Source organism: Epinephelus moara, chromosome 9 (assembly GCF_006386435.1).
Source record: "Epinephelus moara isolate mb chromosome 9, YSFRI_EMoa_1.0, whole genome shotgun sequence".
NCBI classification, from domain to species: Eukaryota; Metazoa; Chordata; class Actinopteri; order Perciformes; family Serranidae; genus Epinephelus; species Epinephelus moara.
Window position 1 is genome coordinate 35847786 of NC_065514.1, and position 18749 is coordinate 35866534.

Below are 18749 nucleotides of genomic sequence, written 5' to 3' on the forward strand. Positions count from 1 at the left end.
AGAGTGGCCTTTTATTGTGGCCAGCCTAAGGCACACCTGTGCAATATTCATGTTGTCTAATCAGCATCTTGATATGCCACACCTGTGAGGTGGGATGGATTATCTCGGCAAAGGAGAAGTGCTCACTAACACAGATTTAGACAGATTTGTGAACAATATTTGTGGGAAATGGTCTTTTGTGTGTGTGTATAGAAAATGTTTTAGATCTTTGAGTTCAGCTCATGAAAAATGGGAGCAAAAACAAAAGTGTTGCATTTATATTTTTGTTCAGTGTATATCACATTAATGTCACTGTCACACTGAACATGCTGAACCCTGTTCAAACATTAAAACTTTATATGGGAAAAAAAATTAATTGTCCAGTATTTGTATTGAACAGCTGAATCTGAGTCCATTGGTGTAATACTGAGTCAGGCACAGCCCTGTTAGTAACACTGCCTCTCTTTCACAAAAAGAAAAAACCAATAACTCCTTTTCTCTTTTTTTATAGTGGTTAGTTTAGTAGTGCATATGAAGGTCAACATTACACTCACATTGATGACTGGAGTAGATCCATAGCTTCTGTCTGCTGGAAGTGTTTGGCAAAGTCTAAGGCTGTCCTGAAAGGAAAATAATCAGATGTCACTCACATATGCCCAACAGCTTAAAGGATGTTAAAACAAAACAAAACAAAGTAGAAAGTGGCTTAAGAAGTAGAAAATGTAATGGCTTGAGTGTTAACTTTGCAGTTCCTGTAGCTACATCATTGGTTTGTATCGTGAAGCCACCTGGACACGTGAAAATACCTACCTGTAAAAGCCTGTAAAAATACATATCTCCTCCATTTTTAACAGACAAGAAAAGGAAAACTACCAAAAATGGAAGAGAATCACTGTAGATAGCAGAGACTTTAACATAGCGGCCTAACATCAGCCTGGTAACATAACATGGTGGATGTCCTACCACCCGTTGGAGGCCTTCATGTTGATGTCTGCCCCCATGTTGAGCAGCTGCTCCATCTGAGTGAGGAACCCTCGACCTGCTGCCACCATCAGAGGTGTGGCCCCTGTCTCACTGTGCCTGTAGTCCACTAGGGAAAAGAATACAAAGTATGACAATACAGCTAGTGCCTTTATAATATCTTACATCCATTCATGTTCTATACCCATGTTTTATGTTCAGGATAGCACAGGGCCACCACTAAAATTCAAACTGTCGGAAGAAAAGTTCAACATCTTGGGAAATGCCCTTTTTTGCAGAGTAAGATGTTTTTTGCTGAGCATTAGGCAAGAGGATCGATACCACTATTTTGTGTGTATAGTAGTGCTGGGCGGTATATAGATTTTTTACAATATATCAATATATTTTCAAGCAAGATATAGTTTTAGACAATGCCGTTTATATCAAAATAGTGTTCATCTCTCCTCTCTCATACTCTCCACACAGCTCCGCCCCACTCACTCACTCACTCAGATTCTCCATCAACACTAAGAGAGACACAGAGCTGCTCCTCTGTTTAATCTGTGTCTTAATTAGTCTACAGTGTCTTTACGTTGCACAAGCTACTACGCTAAATCAGTCTGTGAGATGAATGAAGTTACCGTAGTAGCACCTGTACAATACTGTGGGCCTTTTCCTCTTTAAAGCTATAGTGCGTAACTTCTACAGGTCCGTAAATGTCCGTTTCACCCAAGCCACTACTAGAGGAGATGACACAGTGCTGATTAAGCTGATCGGCTCCTCTAACATCTCGCGGTATTTTTCAATATATATAATTTTTAGTATGCGTGTAGACTGGCAACATTCCCGCGCTGGCACACAGGAAATGCTTCCTCACAACAAGAAGGGAGGGGGAGGAAGAGCGGAGAGTGTCATAGCAAGAGGTAGAGCGCAGGTAGAAAGAGAAAGCAACATGGCGGAGAAGCGGCCGAGACACGGTTCAGAAGTGGATCCTACCACAAAGGCAAGTGTTACTCTGTGTACGGTGTGTGGCGACTGGCAAGTGTTACTCTGTGTATGGTGTGTGGCGACTGGCAAGTGTTACTCTGTGTACACGGTGTGTAGAGAGTGTTACTCTGTGTACATGGAAGTGCCGCCGGCTTATTAGTTGTAATAAGGCATTATCCGCTGGGAGGCGACAGAAGTTACGCACTATGGCTTTAACTTTTAGCCATGTCCAGTCAAGCGCTGATTTGTGTTTCTGTTATCAGTTTAGATGCCCGGTGCCACGCCGAGCTTCACACCCACTCCTTCTCCAGAGTAGGTCCAAAAGTGGCTTCTAACTGAATCTCTGTGGTCAAGGCGCCACATATTTTGACTGTTGATGTGCATGTGTTATGGGAACTATAAAGATAGCAGGGCTAGAGGACTTGCTAGGCACTCACTGACTGACTGTTCATGCGGTTGTATGTTTGAGTGTCTCCATTCATGCTTATTAAAACTCAAGAAAGACAGCCGACATGTGAAGACTTTTTCTTTAAACTGTTCATTAAATAGCAGTTTTGCCACCACAGGAGTTTAGTTTCTCTCCTGTGTCCTGTTTTTACTCAAGTTGCTGCTCAAAAATTCAACATTTCCTTATTTTGCTGCTTCACAATAAAAGTTTACACTTAACAAAATAACAGAGGACTTTTATTTTGAAGACTCAATAGGAATTAAAATATGTTTATTACGGAATTAGCAAAACTTTATTAGCCGCTTTTCTTCAATTAAAACAAGTGTAAAAATATGGGAGGAAGGAAGAGTAAAAGCAGAAACAGCCACAGTGCAAATAGCTCACCTCCCACAGGTAAACTTCTTTTACCTGCCCTGCTGTGGAAAAACACATGCAGCAAATATAACATGGGACTTCAGCCGAAGATCAGCTTGCACCTGAACATGTAGCCCACTTTGTAGAAAATACCAGGATATATATCCTGTATCGCCATTCAGCCTGAAAATACCGGGATATGAATTTTTGTCCATATCGCCCAGCCCTAGTGTATAGCCCCATTCCCACCTAGCAGTCAGGTACAGTTTTCCGTTGCCACCATGAAAAGTTGCGGATGGTACCAATGTAACCGTTCCTTACTGTTCAAATTTTTGGTCACCCCTCTGTTGGGGTAAATAGCACACAGATCTGGTACTAAAAGGTGGAGCTTGAAACACTGCAGTCTGTTGACTGGTCAACAGAGAACAGTCATTCTTGATCAGAGCTGAGTGGCGGCTGGTTTTGAGTCTTACATAACCATTGTTCATACCGTGGCAAGTCTTACATATATTAGTTAACTATAAAATGAAATGATGAAATGAAAGACTCATGACGTGGGCGAAAATGAGCTTCTAACCAGCAAAATCCAGGTCTCTGGTCCTTAGGAAAGGCAAGGTTACAGACAAGTTCTGATTCTTTCCGGGAGACACCAAAATTCCATCTGTGACTGCAAGACCAGTCAAGGCCTTGGGTAAGCTCTTCACCAGCGTCATGAAGGACACAGCAGCACGTCGAGCAACAAATAATGACCTCAGCTCTTGGCTTTCTACTGTGGACAGGTCAGGACTTCCCTGTAAGTTCAAGGCCTGGACATATCAACATGGGATCCTGCCTCGACTCCTCTGGCCACTGCTGATCTATGAAACTCTGATTACCACTGTGGAGAGCTTCGAAAGGAAGATAAACAGCTTCCAGCTCAGGTGAATGGGCCTGCCCTGGAGTCTCAGCAGCATCGCCCTTTATGGGCAAAGCACCAAGCCGCAGCTTCCATTCAGCAGTCTGATGGAAAAGCTCAAGGTCACCAGAGCCAGGGAAGTCCTGCTCTACCAAGACTCCTCTGATACCAAGGTCTCTTCTGCGAGTGTAGAGGTGAGAACAGGAAGAAAGTGGCGTGCTGAGGAGGTAGTCAGCCAAGCTAAGGCAAGGCAGAGGCCAGGGGAAAGGAGAGGCAAAAGCTAATTCAGGAGGAAATGCATGCAAAAGTGGAAGAAGTTGGCTTCAGCAGAATAGTGGGCATGGGCAAGCAGGGGGCCTGGGCCAAGTGGGAGCATACCGGATCCATCAACACACCTTTAATTTCAATATGGCAACTATTTCATTAATTTTTATTGTCTCTCTTGGATGACAAACACTTTTGGTAATGGACCTAGGGTCTGGGTAGCATGTCTGAAGGGTCACTTACCGGAAGTGTTTGGTGAAAACAGGGCTTATGGAAAACATGAAGCTTGAGCCAGAAGATGGTAAGACTATCTTAGCTTAAAAGCTGAAAGCAGGGAGAAACAGACAGCTCTGTCCAGAATTCATAAATACACATAATACCTCAACTAGATGTGGTTTTATGGGCAGTTATGCACTATCAGCAGTTATGGGTGGGCCATGTGGATAAAATACTCTATCGCTATGCGTGTATTCTTATCTTCCAACATCTATATAGTATATCACAATTTAGAAATTCAGCTGAAAACTGTTAATGTATAATAAAACAGATGGAACTGTCTAATCCCGTAAATTATATCCCTGATAAATAAAGGTACATCATCAAATTGATGAAAGAAATCCCAGATGTCTTCAATAGCCCCTTTTCCACCCCATAAAAACCCACTAACATCCACTAATATCTGGCTTTTTAATGTAATGGGAAAAGTTTTAATTGGCATTCACACCAGGTCAAATGGCTCTGCAGTAATCGCAGGTATTAATTGGCTCCGTCTCCAATCAGCATTGATGGAAACACAACACCTTGGTAAGCACATTAATCTTAGCTCCTTTACTGGAAAGGCAATGATGTGCCACCAAAAAATACATCTCTGCCCAAGCAGCACGATAATCGATCCACACTGCACCGAGTTTGAGACAGACTGAATAAGTTAGAGGTATATAAAAAGAAGTAACCACTGTATGCTGAGTCCAACAAGTACAGTGCTGTGGAAAAGAATTTCCCCTCTGGGACAATAAAACCTAACTAACCTAACCTAACCTAACCTTTTCACTGGCCTCTATACTCATCTCTTCTGATTAATGACCTGGCCTGATGTCGAACACACCAAAAAAAAAAAAAAAAAAACTAAACACACATAGAGTGTGGCAGGGCTCTGAGGTCCTCTAACCAACTCTTGTTGGAAGAGCCCAGGTCTAAATACAAACACTGGGGTGACCGAGCTTTTTCTGTTGCTGCACCCAGGCTCTGGAATAAACTCCCCACTGACATAAGTCTTGCCTCTGACCTGAGCCTCTTCAAATCTAAACTTAAAACTTATTTATTTAGGATGGCTTTTAATACTCAGTAATGTGGTGACACTCCTATTTTATTTTATTTTATTGTTTTATCCTTTTATTTGTTGTTTTTTATTCATGAATCTGTTGTGTTTTTGATTGTTTTTTTAATCTCTTGTGAAGCACTTTGATTCACCTGTGGTCGTTGTAAAGTGCTATATAAATAAAGTAGATAACATGACATGACATACAGAAAGGCATACTCATCTGCTGCAGAGCTGTATACACAACTCTGGTCTACTGGCAATGGGAAAGGAATCTATAGTCTATTTGTAGTGGCTTTACCCTTGTTTAAAATAGCCGTGTACAAACGCTACTCATGGTGCAAAAGGAGTGTATTACATCATCCACTGGAATTTTTATTTCATCACGTACAAGATTATTACCATTCTAATATTGTTGAAATGCAAAATTTCGAAGTTATAAAATGAATGATTCCAGAAAGGTGAGTAATCCCCAGTTCAGACCAAAGATTCGCAGCAAGACGAGTTGAAACACGCAACTCCTTGGAATGTGCTGTTCTGCAACATTCTAAAAAAACATGCTGGTTCTAATTTCTGTGGCTGAATATAATTTGTAGCTTCTTAAAATATGAATGAGGATAGTGATAGTGAGATACTGGCTTGCATTTGTAGTGATGATGAAATGGCAAAAAACAGAAACAAAACGAGCATCAGATGGACTGTATTCATAATCAATACATCACAATAATATAAATAATCAGCGGCAATTAATCAGTCAGTGAGAATGTGTGTAGGTGTATGTGGGGGGGCTTAGCACATACAGCAAGCAGCATCAGCGACCCACCGTCCGACACCAGCACACCATGAGGATGGGAACAGAGGGCTAGGCGGGGACAGAGCACCTGCCGCAGCAAGCGAACACGCCATCTGTGGTCATTTTGACTTGACCAGCTGACTTCAATACAAACCGATCGGCTGTTGAAACAAATGACGTGCTTAATGTTCTAAAACCAGCCGCCTGCGATTTGACCAGCTGAGTTGCAGGTGACTCCATCAGCCGGTTTGAGTCGAGCTCAGACGAGCCAGTTCACACTGCTGCAACTTTCCTCTGTAACATTCTAAAACGGTTTTGGCTTTGTCACGAATCTTTGGTCTGAACTGGGCTTATGAGCAGAGATAAGCTCTGAGAGTCATACCGTTAACACCTTCATAGAGGATGAGGTTGAAGAGCTGAATGAAAGCAACCTGGTCTTCACTGAGGAAAACACTGGAAATGCTTGAGTCCATCTCCTTCCGCAGCCATGGCTCCAGATGTTCTGTATCATTCTCATTCTGTGACACAAAATCGTATACTAACTCAACCTGGTGCAAAGCAGGTTTCACACAACACACACACATTCAACAGTACTCTTTAAACAGATATTCCACGCTACTGCTGTAAAATCTGCCTTTTTTTTAACACTGAACCAAACAACACTAGCATAATCCTGCCCAAATGTCTGATTTAAGCAGCACTCTGGAAGCAAAACAGGCATGGCATCCAAGCTAGCACTTAATGTCATCGTGACATCAGAAAGATGATATTTAAAATGTCTAACGATCTTAGAATTTTAAGTTGTGTGGACGTTCACAACATGACATTTTGCCCACGTTGGGTTTTGTTCTTCATACGTTATGACTAAATTTCATTATTCTACATCAAGATTTTTGATGACATTTTGGTTACTTAAGAACACAACTTAAAACCAACAAAATATCAACATCATCTGTCATCAGTATTTTACGTCAAATTGACATTGGCATTAGAGACTAAAATTTGGTAACCTGATATCACAACCTAAATTCAACTTAATATTAACATCTAACAATGTTGGTGACCAGCAGGGATGTAACACAACAGTATCAGTGTCTTGTGTCATTTCACACAAATTTCCCACTGATATAAATAGGAGAAATTATTACTTTTTTTTAAAAAAAATACTGTTGTAAGCTTCATCTTCAGGGAAAAGGAGCAATGCTGCTACACGTGACAGCAGAGGCCACATATCTAACGAGTATCTTGTAACTACATCGATAACAAGGTGAGATACTGAACATTAGAATACTGTGACTATCAGACCCACTAATCATATTGTCTCACAGTGCCAAGTGTCATTGTTTTTATTAAAGAACTAATATTATAAATGCAAATCAAACTTTAGGTAGCCTACTTGAATAATAAAATCAATTGCTTTTTCAGTCCACTACATATATTTTGCTGCAAATAAAAGGATTGAAGTGAGATGAACAGACTGAAAACTCAATCTTATTAGATAAGATTATTAGACAGATGTTGACAATGTTTTCCTTTCGGGACATAGTGAAAAAAGATTCCAACCCTTAATAAAGAGTGGTGTGTGTGTGTGTGTGTGTGTGTGTGTGTGTGTGTGTGTGTGTGTGAGAGATTGTTGGTTTACCAGCTTGTTGAAAGTGCTGTCCCCTCTGTCCAAGGAGCTGCTGTCCTGGAGGACGCCTGGGGCAGACACAGGAGTCCTCGGTTTCTCCTCAACAGAACTGTGCTCTACTGCCATACACCACTCCATCAAACATTTCTGCTTCTTTTCCTCTGAGAACCAGAGCATGTGACACAGACAGGAGATTAAGACAAAACCAGATGGAAGACTGTAATGTTTTTTCTCAGTGGACAAATTAATGTAAAAACCCATACTTCTCTGTGTCTCTTCCTTGAATTTTCTCATGTCCTTATTAAAGCCAGTCAGCCTCAGAATGTCCTCCAGAAAGACTTCCTTCACTTCAAACTGTCTTCCTTTGACTAAAAAACAAAAAACAAAACTCAAAACCACATACAGATGAACATCACATCTGAATTTGCATTGTTTCAGTTAATAATCAACCCTCTTTTTATTTAGAACGACCTGTTTCGAGTGAAATGTGTTCTGGATGTTACATTCACTCCAGTATTCAATCTTTTTGTGCCAATTCATGGTAAGTTGTGCATGTGATATTCTGGAGAATGCTGTGTCCCTTCATTTACCTGAGCAAATAAAGGTTTTAACCCTTGACCATATTTGCTCAGCTTTCATTTTTGTTATTTCAGGAAAAGTTAGGCTACTCAGAAATGGCATCAGTTTGCATGAGTGATACTATTGATGTTCTATGGAAGTTTCAATGAGAAATTTGTACTGCAATTCAGTATTTTTTGGCTTTTTTTGCCTGCATCTCCACAGGTTTTCAATGCGCCAAAAATGTTTGTATATGAATGGATAAAGGGGAGTGTCAAGTATTGCAGATATATAAAAAAAACATGATGAACATTCTGAGTCTTAGTAATGTTAAAAAAAAAAAACTAAAACTCTTAATAGTTTTAAAAACAAACTAATTCTGTCATTTCATTGTATGTCTTTTTCTTATTTAAACTTAGGATAAACACGCTCTGAGTTTTAGAACAACAGGTTCCATCATACTTGCAGAACCTATAAAGGATTGAGTGAGCTTGAAATGAACTAGGTTCTGTGAAGACTATAGGTAGGATATATAACCTTATCAATTTACATAAATTGCTAACATTAGATTACCATAAAATTTCAATTAAAAGCCTAGTCCACTTAAACATCCAGTCCCTTTACTAACCCAGTGTATCCACACATTTTGACAAATAAAGGCCTGTCTCAAATAAACGCCTGGTCTAGCTCTCAAGCAGTTAATTTTTATGGAATTCTCTGGATGTGTAGAACGGGGCTGCTGGCTACCCACTTGAGCTAACGATAATAGCTGTTTAGGTCACACATATAAATATAAATGTTTATACTTTGGTCAATATGTAAATGCTACACATTGTTAGCTCAGTTAGATTCTCCATAATTCAATCATTCAGTTAATCGTACTGAAACCATGAGCACCATAAGTTCATGCATGACGAAAAAACAAGTGGTGACTCCCTTCCTCAGAAGCTGTCATAAAGTCAAAATATGTGTCCATTCCTCAATTACCCAGTTAATAAGTTATTTATATTCCTTTGGTCCGTAAGAGTCAACCAATCAAAAAAACAAAAGGGTTTTTCATAAAAAAAATTCATCCAAGTTGTGAAACAGGATTAAGCAGCCCAGGCTAATAATTGACGTTTTACGGTACTCATCATCCATTTGTCAACGGCATGCTGTTGGACAAATCAAGATAGTACACTGACTTCATTGGTCACGGTTAGATTGTCTAGAATTAGACCGGATTTGTATCCTACATGAGATAGATGCAAGCAAGATCCTGCAGGTCTATTTCATATGCTTTGGACATGTCCAAGACTGTATAATTTATGGCAGTCTATTTTCAAAACATCCTCTATAATGTTAGAGCAGCCAATAGATGCATCCCCTCTTATTGTTCTATCTGGTGTTGTACCGTAGGGTATGCATCTGAGTACTTAATGTGAGCAACATGCTGGCCTTTTGCATACACTATTACGATGGAAAGAATCTCACCCCCTATGCAGGCCTGGGGGGAGAGATTATTAGCCTGGTAAGACCATCCTGATGATGTGAGCTCAGCATTCTGTTTCACTCTCTGTATTAGTCTGGACTCTGTGCTGCCCCATACACTTTCAGTGGGTGGGAGTACTCGCCATGACAAACTCCTTAATAAACAAAGCATTTGCCAAATCCAGTGGAAGAGCGTCAAAAACGTCTTTTCATCCAAGAAACTCTGAGTGCATACTCTTGTTCTTCTTTCATCTTTATTATAGACTATTTCTGCAATAACTTCACTCATTGCTGTGTTTACTCTACTAATGTTAGAGATAGCACTTGTTGCTTGGAAGGCGCCATACTGTTCTGCAAGCTGTGGCCTGCATTTTACATCATAAACTGCAATGTAGTCCCTGATTGGCTGCTTACACTGTCAACAATGGTGATGATCTCTGATTGGCCTGGATTTGATCTTAATTTCTGGAAAGTGTTTTGGGTGTCAAGACTGATACAAAGAGCAAAACAGAATGTTGAGATCACATCATCAGGAATGTCTTACCAGGCTGCATTCTAATTGGATTAAAGAGATTATGCAATTTCTCAGATATCTGGGTCTGGTCTGAGTTTCTAAGCAATTTGGCAGCCTTTCTTGATCTATGTAGGGAAAAAAATGAAAGCCGAGAATGTAACCATGTAACATGTATAGACATTTGACTTGTTTTGTGGTTGTGTGTTGTCTCAGTCTGTTCGGTTTTATTTTTGTGCTTTTCCTCTTTAGCATATGAGAAAAATGGCAGATTGATCTGCAATGATTAAAAAAAAAAAAAAAAAAAAAAAAGATTAGAGTTTTTCTGCATCTTCTCATACTTTCACTGGGAAGCAAACTAGCTGACATGCAACATGCAACATGCAACATGCAACATGCAACCAGCACTAATGTAGAAGCAAACTTATTAAGCAGCAACAGCTGGTCTGAGCATCAATTCAGTGAATTAAGAGTTGGTAGGATTTACGTTGGATGACAGGGCAGGAGCCAAAGTATTGAAGGAACAGGTCTGTATCCAGAGCTGCACTGGAGAGGATCAGTTTCAGTGTGGGGATCTTCTGAAGCACATCCCGCATCTTAGTGAGCAGGAAGTCAGTCAGACCATCACGCTCATGCACCTCATCCTGTTGAAAAACAGTCACTTTAAAAGGATGTTTTCTCAGTGAGCTCAAAACAAAAGTCAAACTGGGAACTTAAAGACCTTTAAAGGGGGACTTAAACATCCCCTGAAAATCTTATTTTTGCTGACCTCCAGTGGTTTAACTTTTCACCTTGCAGCAGTGATGTAGTGGTGGACTCCAGGACCCCGTGACACCACTGCTGGGTGTGGCTGCACATATTCAACCAGGGAGGGCAGCAAAACATTGCTTTTCAGATGGATGTTACTCTTCAAAGAAAATGCCCAGCCTCAAATAGGCGGATTCCATAAGGCAGGACGACAGATTTAAGCAGTTTTCTGAGACTGTATGTCCAGTTTATTTTTAGTCTTGATGCTCACCACTATTACATGTGTGACAGTTGTCAGGCTGCTATCTCCAGCCATCAATGTTCTGAGGAACACTCCACTGGTGCAAAAGGTCAGCAGTGTCTTGGGGGAGACCCTGAGATTTCAAAGTCAACAGTTACAAGAGAAATGTCCACATTAAGCAATATAAGTGTTCCACAATCTCTCAAATGTATGATAGAAAGGTTAAATAGTTAACTTGGGTTTAGGCGCAGGAGCACACTTCAGCCACACCTCTCATCACCTGTGATACAGGTTAACACTCACTTCATCTAGCCAAGTAATAGCTTTTTGTCTTTTACATTAATGCAAAGCTGTAATCACATGACACATTTAGTGCCAGAGTTTAAACTTCTCTCTCAAGCGTTTTTTATGCCTCCGTGCCGGCCATAGTCGTGGCTGGAGGCATTATGTTGTCGGATTGTCCGTCCGTCCATACATTTGTCTATCCCATTCTTGTGGACACGATATTCTCAAGAACGCCTTGAGGGAATTTCTTAAAATGTGGCACAAACTTTCACTTGGACTCAATGATGACTGATTTGACTTTGGTCAGGGTCAAGATCACTGTGACTTTGTCCGTTTAATTTTTTTGAACACAATATCTCAAGACCACCATAGGGGAATTTCTTCAATTTAGCACAAATGCTCACTTGGACTCAACAATGAAATGATTAGATTTCACTGATCAAAGTTAAAGGCCAATGTAAACTTGCATCTGTGTCATTCTCGTGAACATGATATCTCAAAAACACCTTAAAGGAATTTCTTTAAATTTGACACAAACTTCCACATGTATTGAAAAATAAACTGATTAGAATTTTGTGGTTGAAGGTCAAAGGTAAAGGTCAGTGTAACCTCACAATGTTTTTGGCCATAACTCAAAAATTCATATACTAATTATGACAAAACTTCACACAAATGTCTACTAGGATAAAATAATTACATGAGGACATTGTGTATCAAAAGGTCAAAGGTCAACATCACTGTCGCATTGTAATGTTCTGCATAAAACACTTTTCTGGCCATTACTCAACGTCATATCTCAGGAACAGAAGGGGAAATATTTGGTCAGATACTGAATTGGTGACACTAATCTTGAAACTGTGCTGACTGTATACATCTTCTCTGCTGTCAGGGGGAGATGTGTGTGAAGTATCCATGTTTTCACAGATGTAAACTGTAAGAGAAACTTGACTGGTGCCTGGAGGCATAGGCAAGGCAAGGCAAGGCAATTTTATTTATATAGCACCATTCATACACAAGGCAATTCAATGTGCTTTACAAGAGAAATACATTAAAAACAATAGATCATTAAAAACAAGAGCTAAAAGCAAGAAAATAAATAGTTAAAAACAGTGCAGAAAATGCATTTAAAAAGCAAACATAAAGCAAAAGCAACAGCAGACAAATATAAAAACAATAGCTACAGATTATCCTAACAATAAGTTACATATCTAGTTCACTGGTAAGCTGCAGTAAATAGTAATGTTTTAAGCCCTGATTTAAATGAGTTGACAGTTTCAGCCGACCTCAGATATTCTGGAAGTTTGTTCCACAGGCGGGGAGCATAGAAACTAAAGGCTGCTTCACCTTGTTTGGTTTTGATCCTGGGAACACTGAGTAAACCTGTTCCAGATGATCTGAGGGGTCTGGATGCTTCATAACGTACAAGTATATCAGAGATGTATTTAGGCCCGAGACCATTTAGTGCTTTATAGACAAGTAACAAGATTTTAAAGTCTATCCTTTGACACACAGGAAGCCAGTGCAGTGACTTAAGCACTGGTGTAATGTGCTCCACTCTCTTGGTGTTGGTGAGGACTCTGGCAGCAGCGTTCTGGACGAGCTGCAGTTGTCTGATTGATTTTTTACTCAGGCCTGTGAAGACACCGTTACAATAGTCCAGCCTGCTGAAAATGAAAGCATGAACAAGTTTTTCTGTATCTTGTTTAGACAGAAATTCTTTTATTCTTGCTATGTTTTTAAGGTGGTAGTAGGCTGATTTAGTAATTGTCTTAATGTGACTATTGAAATTTAGGTCTGAGTCCAGAACTACACCAAGATTTCTGGCTTGATTTGTAGGTTTTAGTGTCATGGCGTCAAGGTGAGCACTGACTATTGATCTTTGTTCTTTGGGGCCAAAAACAACTATCTCAGTTTTGTCTGTGTTTAGTTGTAGAAAATTCTGGCACATCCATGTATTGATTTCGTCAATGCACTTATTTAGCAGATGTAGGGGACTGTAGTCATCTGGTGACACTGTTATGTAAAGTTGTGTGTCATCTGCATAAGTATGGTAGGAGATGTTATAATATTCCATAATCTGAGCATACAACCAGGGGTGGTAATTCTAGTTTTGTTATTCTTTACACAACTATCTCTATCACATTTTACACATAATCTGATCTGTAAATCCACCCCTAACCACCCTAAACTGACCAATCATCAAACCTCATGTGGGCCCTATGATTTCCAAAATGCAGAAAACACGGACAAAATCACAGAATTTGAAAACAAAAGTGGAATGAAGTGTAAAACACGGAATATTGTGGAATTTGCCAATTGTGGATGGAATTTATAAACATCTGGGTTTTCCTACCATTATATGCGTTTTACTCAAAGCACATAAGCCTAATGAATAGGGTTGGGATCCGGATCCGGTTCTTTTTTGGAACCGGGTCCAAAGTTCCGGTTCCGGAACTGGTTCCATCACATTTGGCGTAACGGTTCCTGCAAACGGTTCCTAGATTGTAAAAAAACAAACAAAAACAAAAAAATGTCACGTGCATTTCCATTAGAGTGCGGCACGGGCCGCATATGTCTGTCCGAACCCGACCGAGCCCGACATTATCTAATCACTAAAGCACTGAGTTTGTGTCACACAGTTGTCATGGTTACAGGCTATTTAACAGGCTGGGCGTGCGCCGTGGGTGCTCAGCGGAGATTGAGACCTCCGTGTTTGAGACGGGAGCGGGCAGCGGGAGGTCCGACGCTTCCAGCGAGGGGAGAGGGAGAAATATAACAAAATAAGATAAAATAGGAGACACCTGTCTCCCTCTTTTATTTAATTTTCAGCATTTAATCAAGGCGGAGGCTGGCGGCGGGAGGTCCGCTTCCAGCGAGGGGAGCGGTAGAAACAAACAGCCAATGTGTGTGTGTGTTTTCTGTTCAGGTGTTGTCACGTAAATAACAGTGCCCAAGCATGAATGCATATAAGTATTTTTTTATTACATTGTTGTGGTTAATTTTAATAGTGTTACTGTAGAAATCAGAGAATCACTTTTTGTTGTTATATATTCTCAGGGAGATGATACAAGCTCTAAATCTGAAATACACACAACACACAAATGTGTATTTTCATCTAATTGTACTGTGCAACAGTTAGAATAAAGTTTTTGTATTTGTATGATTGCATTTGTGTTTATTATATACTTGTTTAAGTATAGCAAGTATAATGAATATAATGTAGGAATCGGTAAGAGGAATCGGTAACAGGAATCGGTAAGGAATCGGACCGTTAAGAAGGAATCGGTAAGGAATTGGAATCGTTAAAATCCTAACGAGTCCCAACCCTACTAATGAACAAATAAACTATGCTGCTATGTTTTAGGTCAATTATGGACTCACTGCTGTCTGCACTGGTGTTTTACCAAGGGTGGGACTCAGCTCTTCCACACACACACACACACACACACACACAGACAGAACACTGCCAACCAGGGCCGCCCCTCCCTAAACGCAGAACACGCACTGTGCGTAGGGCCTCATCTTCCATGGGGAGCCACATTTTGCACGAGGGGACGCATTTGCGCATATGCGCAATGGATGCACATATGCGCTACCGTGAGGCGCGCATAGAATCAGCTCGAGGAAGGAGAGAAGAGACCTGTAATCTGACCGCGCATGCGTCGCTGCAATGATTGACAGCACTCGACATCTGACCAATCAGAGGGGTGCGCCGGCAGGCACTTGCAGAGCTGCAGCAGGTGAAGAGTTGTCGACATGTTGTCCAAAAGACATCAGGAGTCAGGAGTGAGCAAGAGGGGAAAAAAAGGCAAAACAAGAGGAAGCTCATGCTTCACTTGAAGGTGGGTATGTTGTTGAAATAAAACTTTGTGGCACAAACACCTAAGCTGCTAATCATTACATAGGAATCTCTGTCTCCAGTCTCTGTCTAGACTGGAGAATTTTTTTTTTCCAGGGGCCCTGATTAACATTTATTGAATGTCTTGTTTACGCCCTATGCATTTACCTCTGATGAAAAGGAGTGGTAAAATGACCAGTTGGTGGTCGTATATATTGATAGGCTATAAATAAAATTCCAAATTAAATTTCGCTTAGGGCCACAATTTGGTCAGGGGCAGCCCTGCTGCCAACACTGACAGAATGCTGTCAGTTGTCGCAGAGACTTTGCTCTGCTCTGCCTGTGTCTATCTCAAACTTTAGTGTTGGCTGGTTTGACCATGTAGATGTGACTGACAGCTAGCTTGACTGCTGCCTTTTTCTCAGTCAGCCAAGCTAAGTCAAATCCTGTCCTCCTGTGCTGCTTGGGTGGTCCAGAGGTCGAGAGGCAGCACCTGATGTTTCTGCATCAAGCTAGCTGACTCTCCATCTCCGTGGTCAAACCAGCTGTCACTACAGTTTGAGTGTTTCTGTATTCTGACCTGTAAATGCACTTTAAAAAATATTTTCAAAATAAGGTGTTTACTAAGTGTAAATACAGAAATAAGACTATTTTGATTATATTTACAGGACATATAAAACATGTTACCTAAAATCTCACTAAATTGTGAGGGAAATTACTTTATTCTTTGATGTTGGGTTGCAGAAGAAACAAATCCTTACAGTGAACAATATTGTTGAACCCTGCAGTCATGTTAAAGAGTCCCTCTGAGACAACTAAGTCCTTCAAAAAACTGAGGAATGAGACATTAGACCTTTCTTTGATTAAAAAAAAAGTTCATTGTTGTATTACATTAAATTCATTGATATCCATTCAATTTTGAATATTTTTGTTGGAACTATTCATCCACCACATGATTTAGACAGTTTCTTTTCATGAAATACGCTTAAATCATAAAACAGAATTTGGAAAAATATAAAACAGACTCTGCAAAAAATTCAAACGGACTTCATAGGGCACTGCTCAATATTCAATATGTACTCATGTATTGTTTGTGATGTGATCCATGCTAGTGAAATGACACATAACAGGCATAGAAAAAAATACGAATTTAGGAAGGTAAAAATAAAATCTCCATGAACGAATACAGTGTGTATAAAGTCTCTGATAACGGAGTTGTACATTTAAGAAAAGAACTATTATTTGCAAAAATATTCAAGTGCACCATAACTTTCAAATTTATGAAAGTTTTTAGATGCCAGTAGTTCTGAACATCTGACAAGGTGACAACTGTGCAGACTGTATTTGTGCCAGCAGAGCTTTGAGGAGGATCTGAGTATCTGATATTAAATTTAAAATATAAAAAAACCTTTAGCTCCCCAGGTGAACTGCTGTGGCAGAATAAATTCCCAACAGAGTTCTTCAAATGCAGATCCAATTACAGATCAAGTTCAGACATACTTTTAATTGTCAATATTGCCGAAAAGCAAACAAGCACAGAGTTTATTGTACCAATTTTTTCTACAACATTTCACATAAAAAGTATTAAAAAGAAATGGATGCAGCCATTTTATCAATATAACCTACTCACCCACTGCAGGCAAAATTGATTTTGCATCCATTATGTATGCAACAGTTCAGTGCTATGAGTGCACAATTCCACACAATCTTAATGGTGAGTAAGAACTGGTTGACTTTGTCTCTGAAGATTGAAACTAAATTTGGGGAACAAACTTAAAAGTTTAGTGCATAAAACTGAACTTAAATTTCAAAACTCAGAAATTTCTGAAATTCAATTTAATCAGAAAACATTCAATTTCCAAACCACACATAATAATTCAAAAGCTGGAATTCAATGTGTCCAAATTTCCATAGCAAATATGGAATGGTGTTCCCCTACAAAAACACTAAGCTTCTACTCATTTTGTTAGATAAAGTGACTAAAGGCCTTTGTGTAGAATACTGGTTTCCAATGTGCGTAGTTCTATTCAAATTCAGAGGGTGGAGCGGGTCATTCACTACTACTTAACCTGTAATTTAGTAAGCAGTCTGCAGTACATACTGTTTGAGTATGTAGTATGCAGTACATTAGTATGTAATTTGAAACTCAACCTGTGTGAGAAAGTGTGGCTGTCTGTTCTTGTACTGTACAATTTTTCAAAGTCCTTTAGAGCAAGCTTTTTTTTTTTTTTTTTTTTGTAATTAACTGGAATCTGACTTGAGTTGGCTTGATATGCTGACAGACAGCTCCTGTAGCTCGTCCCTTTATTCAACTAGAAGTTTCAAGTGTAGCTTATTAACATAAAAAATGCTGGTGTCTTTCTACCAGAAATAAAAGGCTGTAGTCTCATCTACCTGCTCTCTAGTCTGATGTGATAACCGACAGTCTGGCCCACGCTCTCTCCTCTCTCAGCTGCCACTCTCTCAGCCACAGCAATGGCAGCCAGGCGTCTGGGCTGAGTGCAGAAGATCCTGCAGGGTTCTCCAGTCCTGCTGCACTCATCTAGCAGGAACTGTGGGATCTGGATAATGCACAGTGACATTGGATTACCTTTACAGAGTTCATCCTAAGGCTCTATCTTTACCACACATACTACAGAGCAGTTATTCAGGGGATATGCAGTGGCTTTAGTCCCTACAAACCTGAAAGTTTGTAAATGAGAGGATAAATTAATCCTTTTCAAGATTGTGTTAATCTGTTTTCATGTCCCAATATTTCTGAAGTAAATGGCTGAATCAATAAAACTGATCCAAATATAAATAATAATTATACTTGTCACAAGTAGGGACATCCTGGAAACCTAACGATTCAGGCACAATGCCAAGTAACCTCAATGTCCCAGATGCAATTTCCCCTGGGGACCTTCACTCCACTGTCAAATAAGGACAATAACAACAAAAAAACCTACACATATTAAGGCAGGAACAAATGCTCTGACACTATATGGTGAGTGATCTGCACCTGCGCAGTAAGAGTGTGCCATATCATATTGTTTACGATAATACCGGTATTATTTTTAACATATGAAAAATTCATATCGTGATACCTAGAATATTTCGACTTGACATATTGACGTCATACTGTTACTCAGCAACAACAAGCATGGCTGAAAGCAAAATTATTAGCAACTCCGCAGTAGCTCCAAAAAGAGGAGCAGATGGGAGGATGGGAGTCGGTGTCAAGTGATTTTGTCATAAACCTTTGGTAATATAAACCTCCCTAATGCTCGCAACTTGACAACATATACAGTACTATATATACACTATACACTGTACACTATATATATATACATATACATATATATATACACACACACACATATATATATATACTGTATATACGTGTATATATATACATATATATAGTATGTGTATATACGTATATATACATATATATATATATATATATATATATATATATATATATATGTA

The 18749-nt window shown here is 39.7% G+C and overlaps 1 protein-coding gene across 2 annotated transcripts in view; it reads right to left on the reverse strand.

The window, feature by feature from the left end:
- LOC126395298 (3'-5' RNA helicase YTHDC2) overlaps window positions 1–18749 on the reverse strand; it is a 150746-nt gene that overhangs the window by 70015 nt on the left and 61982 nt on the right. For both annotated transcript variants that reach the window (XR_007570428.1, XM_050052656.1), the window contains exons 6-13: window positions 17673–17839; window positions 11186–11288; window positions 10655–10811; window positions 7892–7996; window positions 7641–7789; window positions 6381–6516; window positions 943–1069; window positions 534–599 (exon numbers count right to left, since the gene is read on the reverse strand). Coding sequence is in view for 1 of the 2 variants with exons in the window: in XM_050052656.1 (XP_049908613.1) it covers window positions 534–599; window positions 943–1069; window positions 6381–6516; window positions 7641–7789; window positions 7892–7996; window positions 10655–10811; window positions 11186–11288; window positions 17673–17839 (1010 nt within the window). In the remaining variant the exon portion in view is untranslated. The remainder of the gene's footprint in view (window positions 1–533; window positions 600–942; window positions 1070–6380; window positions 6517–7640; window positions 7790–7891; window positions 7997–10654; window positions 10812–11185; window positions 11289–17672; window positions 17840–18749) is intronic.